The sequence below is a fragment of the Schistocerca serialis genome, chromosome 10 (assembly GCF_023864345.2).
Source record: "Schistocerca serialis cubense isolate TAMUIC-IGC-003099 chromosome 10, iqSchSeri2.2, whole genome shotgun sequence".
NCBI lineage: Eukaryota > Metazoa > Arthropoda > Insecta > Orthoptera > Acrididae > Schistocerca > Schistocerca serialis.
The window spans coordinates 89,750,931-89,766,376 of NC_064647.1; the positions used below are offsets into that span (position 1 = coordinate 89,750,931).

Here is a 15,446-nt window from a genome sequence, read left to right on the forward strand (position 1 = left end):
TCTAGATGGCCCATTGACATGTTGGCATAGGAGTGTGCCTACAGGTGCGCAGGGCTGTGCTACAGATTTGTTTGTATACCTTCCCTTCAAAGAGTAGTAATTTTGTATTAGAATACAATTAGTAAGGTGTATGAGGAATGAGGTAGAGAGTTTGGAGTTTATAGGATGTTGGGGGTAGTAGTGCTCAATAGGTGCAAGACCGTGGCCACGAGGTATGTCGGTGTAAAGGAAGTGGTGTAAATAGTTACTAGTAGGGCTCCAGGAGGATTAGGGGGTGCGTATGGCAGAGAGTAGGTGGAGGAAGTGGTTGGTATCTTTGGTGTGAGAGCCCATCTGGATTCATCCCTCCACTACCAGTTTTTTCTGAACTGCACAGATGGGAGTTATGTTATCAGCACATTCTCATGTAACCATCCCAGTGTCAACTTATGGTAAACTATTCTCCCAATATGCCTCCAGTTAACAGTTTCTGCCTTCTGTCGTGTCAGCGCCTCTCAATTCTCCTTACACTCATTATGTGCCACTCGTTACCAATGCACTCACCAGACTTTTCCCCTCCTCAGTGTTTCTCTTTGTCTGTTTTTGCAACCTCCCCCCACCCCACCCACCCTCTTTTCTTCCACCTAGTCTCCCAGTGCTACGCCTTGCAGCCTTGTCCTGCCATCATCTAGTCCCTGTGTACTCTTCCAGACAGCATTGACTTCTCTACCCCAAAGCCTATGCTGCTATCCCTTCTCCAGCCAACTATGAATTTCTGCTTCCATTCGGCACACATTTGGATTCTTGCCAGAGAAAGCAGTCATGTGGGCATAAGGTGTGTGTGTGTGTGTGTGTGTGTGTGTGTGTGTGTGTGTGTGTGTGTGTGTGTGTGTGTGTTCCTGTCTGCAGAAGACATTGGCTGAAAGCTCAAATGCATAACAGTCTTTTCATTGTACCTGTCTGCAGCTTATCGTGTCATCTTTACGGTGAGTAGCAATCTAATGTTTTCATAATTTACATCAAAAGCTATTCAAGTTAACTTAAGTCATAATTACTGATCATACACCATCTTCCCCAGACATTATGAGACTGATTTTTTCCTGGTGTACAGGTAATGTTCGTGCAATAACTATCGTGGCAGCTTGAACTGACAACTGTAAGCAGCAGATGTGCATTCATCCAGTCAGTTGTGAGCGGGCAGTGTTATGTAGTGGACATCTGGCCATAGTATGTCAACATTGTTGTGTCGCAGCATCTCTGAATTGTTGTTAAAGAGATTCTCCAGAATGTTTTGATAAAGAGAAAAGTGTGTGTAAAGTCTGACCATCATCAAAGAAGGACTTTTCTGACAGCTTCAGGTGGTTGCATGAACATTTGTGCACATTGTACTCATGTGGGGGGAGACTGTGTACAACATCTGAAGCTTAAAACCACCATCTTAACTTTATTGTCAGTGTTACTAGGACAGCAAAGATTATGAGTCATAATCTATAATTTAAAAAAAATATATGACTGCCAACCACTTAGGCTATAGGTGAGTGATGTGCAGTGTACAATATGTATAACAGTGCATAGAAGTTGCTAGCTTTTGAGCACCACTCTATTTCCAGTTTAAGTGTAGTATCTCCCACATCCAAGCATACGGACAATTATAAATAGTCTTCACGGGTTTTCCGCCAGATGACATTGTCTAAATTTCACAATATTTCCTCAGAGCAACTGTCAGACATCTTCAGGTGGTTCAACCTCGCTGGTGGCTAGGTGCGACTGACAGTATCCGCACATCGATGCCCTGTATATAGAACACGCGTGCAAAGAATGTGAAGGCGTGGAAATTGCGCACGTGCTATGATTTGCAGATGGCATCATACGAAAATGCCCTGTGCCAAAAATCCTGGCGCAAATTCCACAATATTTCTTCAGGGCAACTGCCCAGCATCTTCAGGTAGTTCAACATGTCGCACCTAGCCACCAGCAAGGTTGAACCACCTGAAGACAGATGCTCCAAGAAAATATTGTGGAATTTGCACATCATCATCCGACGGCAAACATGTGAAGACTATTTATAACAAATTTGCCAGGAAAGCTTGAAAAGCCACACACGGCAATTGGTCCGCAAGTATCACAACCCCAGCCAGATATCAGCTAGCTATAGCTTGGTGGTTGCCTTTCCTCGTGTTTGTTTGTTGCTTCCAAGTTTTAAAGTGAATGCTCTCCTTCCTCCCCCCTCCCCACCCACCCACTTCACCTCACCTCACCTCACACCCCACCTCTTCGTTGTGATTACATTATTGAGATGGTGTTGTTTATAAGTAACTGTATATGCCTGTTTCAGGATCTGGTGGGACTGTGCACCAGTTATATGTGCACTCACACAGCACTTGCCGCAACAAACAATCATCTTGTCTCTTGGCTGCAGTATGCCCTGAATGTGGGTCACTATCGAGTTGCACAGGTACATTTGATTTTTAGTCCATAATTGTGTCTGATTCTATCTTTTCTTCTGTTAATGTTTAGCCTGCATCTCTTCTAAGAGCTGCCTACGTTTCAGACTAGTTAATTACATTGGAAGGTGAATTCACTTGGGAAACCTGTGAAGTAACAGTTAGTGAGAATGACTTGCCAGTACTTCCTTCCAGGAGACTAATTTCCAGTTCCCAATACCATCATCAGCTACATTAAAAGTAGAATACAAAACTATTTCCATCTCTGGACATTGTTATTTCCTTCTTGATGGAGAAAAGAGGGTTGGATTCGAGGAGGGGGGGCAGGTCACTCACAAGAGGTTTTTGAAACCACTTGTACAGTGGCGTAAAGTAGGTTAGGATCCCAGGTATCATACTTTCTTTCTATTGACCTTGGTGGGCCCTCATTTGTGAGTAATGACAGAAGATTAATTCTCATAGTCCACTAGATGGCATGGTTTTTCAAAATGGTGTCACAGACGAGTATAAAATACCAAGCGGATATGCTTAATGTTGTGGATTTTGAGTTTAGTTGGGGGATAGTCTTCCCCGAAATGAGTGTGATCATTATTTAATTCTGTTGATTGTTTTTATCTACTTTTTTATATCCAGTTCCTTTAATCATCATATTAACTATTAATTAGATCTCATTTTTTCTTTCTTTTATTCTTTTTTCATTTGGAATTTTTGTCTGTGTGATCTTTAAGTTGTTTTTTATGTACCATAGTAGTTTCAGCTTTTTTACTAGTGCACATCTGCACCAGTCAAGGTATCAGCTAATACAGTTGTTGACACACATTTGAGAGTGTAGCCACTGTGGCGTAAGTGGCCTCAAAATTGCATAATGAAGACAACCTTTGAGTGGGCAGGGACTGTTAACAGTCTCCAGGCCAGTCACGAGAAGGATAGCACTTGAAATCCACACAGCGTATTTCTAAGTGGAAATGACACTGTCTTATTTGGAACCAGGTAGGAAAATCTGGAAGAATTACTGAACACTGCTATTGAAGAGAGCAGTGTCTTGGGTCTATGTTTAAACATCAGTAAGGCAAAATTGTGGTTGTCAGCAGAAACAAATATGAAATTGGGGTACTCTTGTACTCGGTAATGATAGGTCTTAAGAGTTCCAAAATATATGTATTTTGGTTGTCAAATCAATGATAGTTGGCAAATATTACAGTTCACACCTCGACTACTTTGTTGCTACATGGTCGGTATCCTAATTATGGAGTAGATTCAAATGTCTCTAAGCACTATGGGACTTAACATCTCAGGTCATCAGTCCTCTAGACTTAGAACTTCTTAAACCTAACTAACCTAAGGACATCACACACATTCATGCCCAAGGCAGGTTTCGAACTTGCGACCGTAGCAGCAGCGCGGTTCCAGAGATGTCCTGCGAAGCGTGGACATTGAAGTAACGGAATGACCAACGGTGAGTCCGGACCTAAACCCCATCGTGCACATGTGAAACATGCTTGACAGACATGTTTGTGGTAGTCCTGCTCCAACACAGACTGTCCATGAGCTCTCATGGGCTCTCATTGAAGAATGGGAATGGATACCACCAGGTGACCTTCATAGACACGTACAGAACATGCTGTATAGATATCAGACAGTTATAAATGCTCACGGAGGGCATCCACATTATTGAAGCTCTGAGAGTCCAATGAAAACATGTAGGATGATGGGATGGAGGATTGCTTCCACTTTGTTTTTGAAACCTGTTGAACTGGACATTTCAGTTCTTTTCATGTAAATGATCGAGGATGTGATGGTGTTCAATTGTGTCCCAGTATTTTCTGGTGAGGTAAGGTACACAGGTGGCAGTTGTCATTTGTGGACATTGTATTCAAGCACACGCAGCGCGACGTCTTAATGCAGTGCATGTTGTGAGGGTGGCCTGTTTAATCCACAAAGGATGAAAATATAGAGGTATAATTTGGTAACGTACCTTAATTATTGCTCAATGGGATATAGCAGATGGCCAAAGCCGTGTTCCCGTATTTCTTTAGAGTAGTGTATATGGACTATGATTCAGTACTCGTTCTTGAGCATGAGAATGATGTTGCGGAAATTTTGTACAGTTACGTCGTCATTCTACATTATGTCTGAGAACCACTGAAACAAGATTTTTTAATGATTCTCAAATTAGCATATGCTTTTCTTCTTGTTACAGATTTGTCAGAATTTTGTAAAGTGGAACATCGAACTTGTTGCTCGGTACTCTGACTTCGGCTCTTTTGAACCAGAAATCCTACAGCTTCTGCTGCAACAGAATGACATAGTAGCGCATGATGAAATGGCAGTATACAAGTAAGATTTTAATTTAGATACGGTACCATTATAAGTAGCTTAATGAATGGAGTAGAAGTAGTGGAACTAGGCAGCCAGCAAGGCACAGATGTTGGGACTGTGGACAGAAATATTTTTATACATACCATGAATCAGAAGCTAGATTGCTCCCCCCCCCCCCCCCCCCCCCCCTCTCTCTCTCTCTCTCTCTCTCTCTCTCTCTCTCTCTCTCTCTCTCAGCATCACAAGCTATGCAAGTTTCCAGGTCCAAGAGATCTGCGTCCTTCAGGCCATTCTGTATGTACTTCGTTCATTTTCTTCTCTTCAGAGGAGTGAAGCATTGGTCCAATCCAAGATTCATAGCCACAATTTTAAATATAGCACATGGCTTTCCCTGTAAATCATAGACATTTGTATTCATTAGTTTTCCCTATTCTGTTGTGTGTTATCATGAATCCTGCCAAATGTCTTTCTCAAAATTTTCCTTTCAAAGATTTTTTGTTTCAGTTTTTCTGATTGTGTTAAAATCCAAGTCTCATGAACATACATTAGAAAAAGCGTGATAAGAGTTTTATGTTCGTGGAATTTTTTTTAATTTCTTAAGATAAGTGTAGTACTTTTTATTGTACTCAGAAATGCATGATTCCACGTATTTTATTATTCTCCATTATTTATTTGTTCTTTGATATTTTTGTATGTTGTTAAATTGTTTTCAGGTTAAGTAAACTGATACTCTTATTTGCGGTACTAGGCTAGTTTTCTGTCACTCAATTGAGCATTTAGTTTTTCCACTCCCGCTCCAAGTAAGTTATTGTGTAATATTGTGTATTAATTCCTTGTTCATTTTCTCCTAATATTATTATATCATCTGCATACGCCAGTATGCTAAATCCTTGTTTTTATTATTTAATGCACATGTCTTTTTTAGTACAAAATGTTCTGGGAGTGTTGTGTTCTACGTGTTATAAAGTAACTGTACCCGTGTTCCTCTGTTATTGAAGTCTCGTTTTCAGACACAGGCCAGCTGGTTTCTAATTGTGCAAATGCAACACACACACACACACACACACACACACACACACACACACACACACACAAACACAGTCACAGTCTCTGGCAGCTGAAGCTAGGGGCTAGATAGATAAGGACAATGACTAACAAATATTGAGGCCAGGAGGGTTAAGGGAATGTAGGACATATTGCAAGGAGAGTTCCCACATGTGCAGTTCAGAAAAGCTGGTGTTGGTGGGAAGGATCAAGATGGCACAGTTTGTGAATCAGTCATTGAAATGAAGAACGTCGTGTTGGGTGGCATGCTCACTAACGGAGTGGTCCAGCTGTTTCTTGGCCACAGTTTGTCAGTGGCTATTCATGTGGACAGACAGCCTGTTGGTTGTCATGCCTACGTAAAATGCAGCACAGTGGTTGCAGCTTAGCTTATAGATCACTGGTTTCACACGTAGCCCTGTCTTCGATGGGATAGGTGATTTTTGTGACTGGAATAGAGTAAGTGATGGTGGGAGGATGTATGGGTCAGGTCTTGCATCTAGGTCTGTTACAGGAATATGAGCCATGATGCAAGGGGTTGGTAGCAGAAGTTAGGTAGGTATGGACAAGGATATTTATTACAGAGATAGACCTTGGTTAAGACATATCCTATACATCTTCCCACCACCACCTACTCCAGTCTGGTCAAAAACATAATCTATCCCATCAAAGGCAGGGCTACCTGTGAAACCAGTCATGTGATCTACAAGCTAAGCTGCAACCACTGTGTGCACTCTCCGTGTCAATGGCCACCAACAAACTGTGGCCAAAAAACAGGTGGACCACTCTGTTGCTGAGTATGCCGCCCATCACGACATTCTTCATTTCAATGACAGCTTCACCACCTGTGGCATTTCCTTCCCGTCAACACCAGCTTTCCTGAATTGCACAGGTGGGAACTCTCCCTGCAATATATCCTGTGTTCCCCTAGCCTCAACCTGTCAGTCATTGTCCTTACCCATCCAGCCCTTTCCCTGTTCCGTTTCCGACACTACACAGCCCTCTATTCCACGAGCGCACCTTCAGACTTTTAGCAGGCCTACTGTCCCTCCACCTCATCTCTGTATACTCCAATAAGCAGCACTCTACTGCCCCCACCCCTGTCCTTCTATCCCTCCCCCTCCCTACGCCAGCCTCCTCTTTAGGCCCATCACCTAGTTGACTCTCCCATCATGCACTGCTGCTCGCAGTCTGGCTGCACTGCCAGAGACCCTGGTTATTTGGGGGGGGGGGGGGGGGGGATGGTTCTGTGTGGTGTCTACTTTCGATGAAGGTTTTTTTGTTTACCAAAAGCTCATTTTCCACCAGTCTTTTTGTTGTCCGTGTCTGCGACTCAGTATCTCCACTGTATGGTGAGTAGCAACTATCTTTTCCATAAAACCACATTAATGTTTTATTTTGTTGTTTTGTTCCACTAAATAAGAGTGTAAATGTGTAACATGCCTGTAGAGGACATCAACAGGGCGTCATTTCAAAAAAGTTTAGCTCTTGATGTGAAGTACTTAAGATCTTGCACTCATTCAAGTGAGGATCATCAAAACATGCACAAAATTTCTAATTTTTTGTCATTTTTGACAAACTATTACATGGTTGTTAAGAATTTGTCTCCTTGTGACACTTTCTGCATTGATCCACTGGTAAGTGTAGCAGCCAGTTTAGAGATTGGAGGATTCTACATTTAATAAGCTGGTTGATATGATAATTCAAAGTTGAGAAATAATTTTCCATGTCAAATATTTTCCAAAGTTTGGCCATTAATTTTTCCTAAACAAAAATCTTTATGAAGACCTTCCTTTTTAAGCATGTAAACTATTTTATGCGTAGCAAAATGACAAAGTCGTATACATTGCAGTTACTTAGTTTGGGAAATATGTCAAGATAAAGGAGATTCAGAAAAATTTTGCACCAGATTTTTATCTCCTTTGAAGTCCTTTCAAAAGAGAGGTCTTTAAATTTTAATGTTTAACTTCCATTTGAAAGAGCTGATTTTTTTAATAAAAGAATGTTTAGTTCATTACTTGGGAATGTTTGGTATTAGCTGTTGAGTGACAGAGAGTTATGCCTGTCAAAATGTTTCAGGCAGTTCGAAATTCAGCTCATTGTATGGATGAAAAATAAAATTGTGTGGTTCCATGGTGGGTTTATTCCTTTTGTCCTTGAACAGTTCGTTTTAAAATACGGTGATCCAACATCAATTGTCTGAATATTTTGGCATACTAGGCAATAAAAAATAATAATCAATGCTTTCTTTGAAAATTCAATGAGGAAAACATTTGTAAAATCATGTGTGTCATATTTTATTTCATGTGAATTGTCTTCTGATTTACTACAACATACTTGATGTCATGAGAAACAGTAATGAGTAAAAGCTTGTTCTTATTTTACTTTTATCTGGTAGAAATTCTAGCAAAATGTCATGAAGTTTGCAACTCATATTTTATGGTTTAAAAATGGAATAATAACTTTTGAAATACGAAGAATTGGTGCAGACTATTTCACTTTTGTGTAAAAAGACAGTCTTTTTCCACTTGCACAGCATAGGTTGTGGGTGCATTTTATGCACTTTTAGTTCTTCTATTGCAGTGCCTATATTGACGTGTTCATGATGGCAAAATATAAGCCACTTTGGACCAATGATCATATCCATTTTATCACTTGTCCCGACCTGATTTTGTATACAGTTTGTATATTTTTTCCCTTTTTGAGGTGGCTAGCTCATTTTCTAACAGTGCCTCATGCTCTTGTGTTGTCTTTGTGTGGATGAGACAAAAGAGCTTCTGACAGAGACATCCAAAATTTAGGAAGATCCATAATGCTCTATTTCACAATCTGCTTTTCACAGCATAGAAACCAGCAACTGACAAATGAAATTCCTACATACTTCAGCAAACACTGGCGAAACACCTTTCAAGTCATATCCCTCTAACAGAGAATGAATCTGATCTTCTATTATACTTGCATATAACACAACTAATGTGCATCAAAGCTCTCCAATAAAAAAAAATGTACAAAAAGCTGCGATAGAGCAAATGAACTGCTTTGTCCGTTACAGTCTAAAGTGATGCAAGAAACACCTAATTTCCATTATCGTGCTAGTACAAATTTAAAGCAAAACTACTATGTGTCAACATGAGATTACTAATAATTGTCAGCAGTACAACATTATATACTCTTTCAAAACAGTATTACACACCAAATCACTGAAATGTCACGGTTCAACATAATTTCAAGCTACTAGAGCTGGCAGTGGTACGGTACTCTCACCTTGACAAAACACAGTTACATTTGGCATGATATGTTGGTACTGAATGGCATCTTAAATGAGAGAAGTGGGTAGTGTAGAAAATCCACAACTGTTGCAGGTCAGTTAGAAGCAATGCAAAAGACTCAGTCCGGGGGGGGGGGATCAAACCCACGCAGTCATGTGGGTTTGAGTGGAAAGGGTTAGCCACGATGAGGTTTTGAAACGTGTCAACCCCATCTCTGAGGGTCCATGTCTGGTTGCCTGTCAAGTCTGGCTGAGGGTGGATCCCTCTCCCAGTCCTGCAGTGAGTGTCCTAACTGAGGAACCCAGGCCTCTGCATGTATCTTATTGGTTCCACAGCCTGTCTGACTATACTGCAAAAACAAAACACTTATTTTACAACAGATTAAACTGGTTGTCCTCATTTTGGGCAACAGCAGCTGGAAAACTATGTGGATGATCCATCTAGGTAGTAGCAGATGCAGGAACAATGGAGCTTCACAAGAAAAACATTAGCCAGTGTCTCTGGTTCTGCAGCCACTAATGTGTCATGTTCTGTGGAGATTTATTGCTTCAATGTCTCGTTAATGCATTTCGTGGCAAATATATTTTCTAAGACTGTTGCATTGAGGAAAAGTGATAATGAAAGGAAGTGAAACTTACATTTCTTTTAATGTTCTGATGAAACAAAGAACTTCAGGGAGCTAAGAACAAAACATGATATAAATTAAGGTTGCGGACCTGAAACTGTAGGGCATGTTTTTGGCAGAATTCACATTGAATTTGTTTTTGTTTGTAAATGATTAGACATGAAAATTTGAAAGGTAGTCGCACTACGTGCCTGAAGACAGTCATAGAGCTTAGAAATTGATTGTTATAAAAGATTATTGGGTGCTTCCTGACTGGAGTGTTTGCTTTTGCAAAAACCTCAGCAGTTTTTCCCAAAATGATCTTTTTTTTTTTTTTTTTTTTTTTTTTTTTTTTTTTTTTTTTTTTTTTTTTTTTTTTTTTTTTATATACTTGCAACAAATTATTGTTTCTCTAGAGAAGCAGCAGGATTTTCCTGCTGGTGAACAGAGTGCTTCTCTGATTTAAGGTAATTTGTGAGATTATTTTCCTTTTCCCACCCAAGTTGATGATTACAGAATCACAAAATATTGATTTGGACCTGTTGTTGTCAATTGATAGCCGTCTGATAAGTATGTGACAGTGATACAGATAGAACCGACATTGCTGGTGTGCAAGAAGAATTGAAACTAACTACGTTCACACATTAGAGGAAATTCTTTTGCATGGTCGAAATACATTGACAGGTTTTGTTTTCCAGTCGCAATAGTGCAGAGTGTGAATACCGTGAATTAAATGTCAAGCACAAGTGTAAAAACCCCAGAGGGGTGGTGAGTGGTGCCATGAAACAAGCCCTGCCCCAATCTCAGAGAGCAGCAAGCCTACACATATGTCCTGTGTTTCTCTGGAAGCAGAACTGACACTCAATTGCAGGGATCGCCGATCCCTCCTGCTGTGTGAGGGTCATAATCTAACTTCGTGATGGACCAGGATTAGTCTCTTCACTAAATTCGAAAATAGGAAAACAATAAGCAACACACAATACAAAGCATTCAATACTGGTTACCATACAATTACTCGCTGAGGTTGGCAGTGTCGTAAATGAGGTAGTTCAGGGCCAAACTCTACCAGTATTTGACACAACTACAATTCAAAAGATTGGCTGTCCTGAACTGCCACGTAAATGCGTTTGTGTTATACCAACTTCTGAACTTTAGCTAGCTAACAAACATATGTGTTTCTTTGCCTTAAGATCCTGTTTCCCATGGCTGAGGCCTAAGTTGCATCACCCAATGTGTTTATTGTGGGGACCGTTGAGCCACCCACAATTGATGCAGCACCAGAGCATCAAGCGGACCAATATGTCACAGCGTTTGTCCACTTCTTATTTTGCAAACATGTTCTTCCACATACTATCTTTCCAAATTCTACTTCACCAGATGATTGGATGTATGTTCAACATTTGTATACAGAATATAAAGCTGTTTCAAACTGGCGTTGTTGTTGTTGGTGGTGGTGGTGGTGGTGGTGGTCTGTCCGAAGACTGATTCAATGCAGGTCTCCATGCTACTCTATCCTGAACAAGCCTCTTCACCTCCAAATAACTTCTGCAATACACATCCTTCAGAATCTGCTCACTGTATTCATCTCTTTGTTTTCCCTCTACATTTCTACCCAGCACACATCCCTCCAGTACTAAATTGATGATCCCTTGATATCTCAGAATGCGTCCTATCAACTGATCCCATCTCCTAGACAGGTTGCGCCGCAGGTTTCTTTTCTCCCCAATTCTGTTCAGTACAACCTCTTTAGTTATGTGATCTACCTGTCTAATCTTCAGTATTATTTTGTAGCACCACCTTTCAAAAGCTTCTATTGTCCTCTTGTCTAAACTGTTCACATCCATGTTTCACTTCATTACATGGCTACATTCCATACATATACTTTCAGGAAGAACTTCCTAACACTTAAATCTATATTCGACATTCACAAATTTCTCTTCATCAGAAACCCTTTTCCTGCCCTTGCCAGTCTAGATTTTATATCCCCACCATTTCAACTATCTTCAGTTATTTTACCGCCCAAATAACAAAACTCATCTAGTACTTTTAGTATCTCGTTTTGTAATCTAATTCCCTCAGCATCAGCTTATTTAATGTGGCTACATTCCACTATCGTTGTTTCGTCTTTATTTATGTTCATTGTATATCCTCCTTTCAAGTCACTGTCCGTTCTGTTCAACAGTTCTTCCAAGTCCTTTGCTGTCTCTGACAGAATTATGTATCATCAGCAAACCTCAAAGCCTTTATTTATCCTCTCTGAATTTTAATTCCTACTCCAAAGGTTTTATTTGATTTCCTTTAATGCTTGCTGAATGTATAGATTGAATAATGTTGGGGTTAGGCTATGACCCTTACTCAGTCCCTTCTCAACCTTTGCATCCTTTTTGTGTCCATCGACTCTGAATAACTGCTGTCTGATTTCTGTACAAGTTTTAAATAACCTTTCGCTCCCTGTAATTTACCCTGATACCTCTGGTATTTCAAAGAGAGTATTCCAGTCAAGATTGTCAAAAGATTGCTCTAAGTGTGCAAATGCTATAAACATATGTTTCCCTTTGCATGTTCCTAAATTTCTCCAGAGTCCAAACTGGTCTTTGCCGAGGTTGGCTTCTACCAGTTTTCTCATTCTCCTGTAAAGTATTTGTGTTAGTATTTTGCAACCAAGACTTGTTGAATTTATAGTTCAGTAATATTCACACTATTCAGTACCTGCTTTCTTTGGAATTGGATTTATTACATTCTTCTTGAAGTCTGAAGATATTTCACCACTCTCAAGCGTTGTGCACCCCAAGGTGGAATAGTTTTGTCATGGCTGGTTCTCCCAGGGCTGGTAGTAGTTCTGACAGAATGTTGTCTGACCCCAGGACTCTTGTTTTGACTTAGGTCTATCATACTATCTCTAATAAGATAGTTCATGTGGGTACAGTTCGCTGTGAACTAACATATACGAGATAATTTCACATTTTTGCATTTTGAGGCACAATTCACATCTATATTTGTATTTATTGCAGATGCAAATTTTTCAGGCTCATAGTTATAATTGATGCAACCATACAGTGAGCTTCGTTTTCAGATGATGTTGAGTGGAATCAACTTGTTTTTCTTCACAATCTTATTCACACATTAAACATAAAAAACTTCTCGAGGTGAATGGATACTCTTTTTCTTGCTCTTTGCATATCATTTGCAAGGTTTGCTTTGATGATGGTTACAGTGCCTTGTTTGTCTCTGGTGTGGCTATTGCCCCGGTTGCATCAGTCGTTCCTTCTGTTGGCCTCTCGGGTGATTTGTATCATCAGGGTGGTGATCTTGGGTCGTATCCTCGGTGTGGACTTTTGGTTCGTGTGCGTTTCTAGCTGGCACGCTGGTTGGTCCACAGTTTGTGGAGGGGATGCAATCCCAGTTTGTCAAGTTAACACACTGCTTTTGTGGGTGTAACAGTTAGTAGAGTCCCTCCACCCGCTGCAGTAGCTGTAAAAATATTGAGAGTATCCGCTCCACCGAATATGCTGCAACTTTCTGAGCTCTTCGTAATGTAGCTAATGTTGGGTAAGTCAAGAGATATTTTAAGTAATCAGGTTGACACGAAGTTTCGATTTTAGAATTACAGGTTTGTTGCTTCAACTGGTACACGCACAAAAACTGTTACAAAACTGGCTCTCTCATGGCTTATTTGCACTGCTTAGATATCGGTTCAATAATTAGAGGTAACATCATCCGACATTGCAGACTGAAAATTTGAAGATTGCAATCAAAATCGTGTTGGCATTCACAAACAGGATATTAAAAAATAATTTGTTGTTTTTATTTTGGAATGATAAGTATTCTTTGGTTCTTCATTTCATAGTAAAACATTACAAATACATTCACACAATCAATTTGTTTTACAAATGACCCTTATCGCGAAAGTTATTGGTGGGAAATATTCCTAACATATGTATAAGTTATTTATATAAATGCAGATGAGAAGGTAGTTCATCCTTGTGTAACATATTCTAGAATTACAAAATGAGAATTGTTTATGATTTATATTTAAGCGTTGATTAGTAGCAGTCGAACCAGAACAGAGGTATTTTTGCACACGATAAAACTGAAATGAAGTAGTGACAAAATATGAAGCAGTATAATAAATTGAGTTTTAAAATGACCAGGTAAATGAAACAAGAATGTTACAAAAACTGTATAGTTTGTAAATGTGGTAGCTTGGACTACACAATCTTGTCGTTGCGGACCAGTTGTTCAGTCAGAGTTCCTGAAGGATGTCATTGTCGATACAGGTAATGCTGACTTCACCTTTCGCTGTGCCCTCTAGCAGCCCCCCCCCCCCCCCTCCCTCCTTGTATCAGATTTAGAATGGGAGAATCGGCTTGTCCAGAAGTGAACTGCTCTCCCTGAGATCTCGTGGTCAGCAGTCAGCTGCAGTTCTTCTTCTGTGTGACAGGTGGTGTCGATTATGCCAACAAAGTGTTCCCTAGCAGCACTGCCCTGTTCGGCTTAAAAGTTTGCATGCTCAGTTTACTCTCCAGGCAGCCTCCCAAAGTCACAGTCTGCCTGTCGGACTCTTTTCTGCTTTCCTAAGTGTCTACCCTTAACCATTGTGCGCGTAAGCAAAACGACAGTTTTGCAGTTGCTGTTAAGACAGCAACACGACAATTTGCTATATTTGAGTCTTCCTGGACAGTTGTTCTCAACTTAGCAGTAGCACACTTGGTAATAGCAGTCTGCTCATTAAGGCTGCCTGAGCGGAACTGTGCCAGGGTTGCCACAAGTTCTGGAAATCAGGGAATATCAAACATGTCAGGGAAATAAGGGAAAAACATTGGAAAAAATCTTGTTTTCGTCTCAGGAGATAAAATGGTTTGTTTACTGAGATGTCGTGCGTTGTCACTGGCTGGGTGCAGCTGAGTACGTGCGTCACTTCCCTACTCCCTCATTCTTACTGCTTTCCCCTTCTTACCACTCCCCTTAGCTTGCAGTCATTGTTGCCACCACTTCCTGCCACTAGCGTAGCAGAAACGAACAAGAGTCAGGGAGGCAGGAGGAGCAGTTTGTTTGATTCTGATTCTCAGAGATTGTTGACGCAGGGGTCAGAGATGGCTGTCATGTACGCATGAGTTGTGAATGTGTGTGTGACCTTGTTTTCTGACAAAGGCTATGGCTGATAATTTCGTTGTGAGAGTGTCGTCGTCTTTTCTACGTGCCCTTCTGGGGCTCAGCGATCATCTTTATGGTGAGTTGCTACGTATCCTTGTTAGTATTGATTCTCAGAGAATTTGTGCAAGTTATCTGTTGCATGGATTGATCAACAGTGTCTCATTTCATCAACATGGTGTGTGGCATGTAAATAGGTCTCCACATGAGTGAACTTGCATGATAGGCCAAAACCGCAGGCTATTTCTGTGGGTATCTCTAACAGATCGGGCCTGCCGATCTGAAGCCCATCATTTCCCACTAATGTGCAAGCCCTGCCCATCAGATCTAGTCTCACCAATCTGCCTGCAGTCCAGGTCTGTTCGTGTGTGGCGTGATGCAGTGGATTTTCAAGGTTTATCTGAGGAGCCAGGACTGTGTTGCTCCTCGGCTGGCCAGAGGCTATGGGCAATGGATTTTAGGAATTGCGACTATATCACTGCAAGTACATTGTACAGTGCTGCATTTTATAGACATTTTATTTATTGTAGTAAATTTTGGCACTTAGAAAATAATTTATATATTAAAAAGTATGGACTAGAAGAAGAAGAAGAAGAAAACTGTGGCAGTCACTATGTACTCATATATTTGGCAAGA

At 40.6% G+C, this 15,446-nt stretch overlaps 1 protein-coding gene across 2 annotated transcripts in view; it reads left to right on the forward strand.

Annotated features, from left to right (window-relative positions):
• LOC126425213 (BTB/POZ domain-containing protein 17) overlaps positions 1–15,446 on the forward strand; it is a 126,441-nt gene that overhangs the window by 75,973 nt on the left and 35,022 nt on the right. For both annotated transcript variants that reach the window (XM_050088169.1, XM_050088168.1), the window contains exons 5-6: positions 2,315–2,434; positions 4,624–4,760. In XM_050088169.1, coding sequence (XP_049944126.1) covers positions 2,315–2,434; positions 4,624–4,760 — 257 coding nt within the window. The remainder of the gene's footprint in view (positions 1–2,314; positions 2,435–4,623; positions 4,761–15,446) is intronic.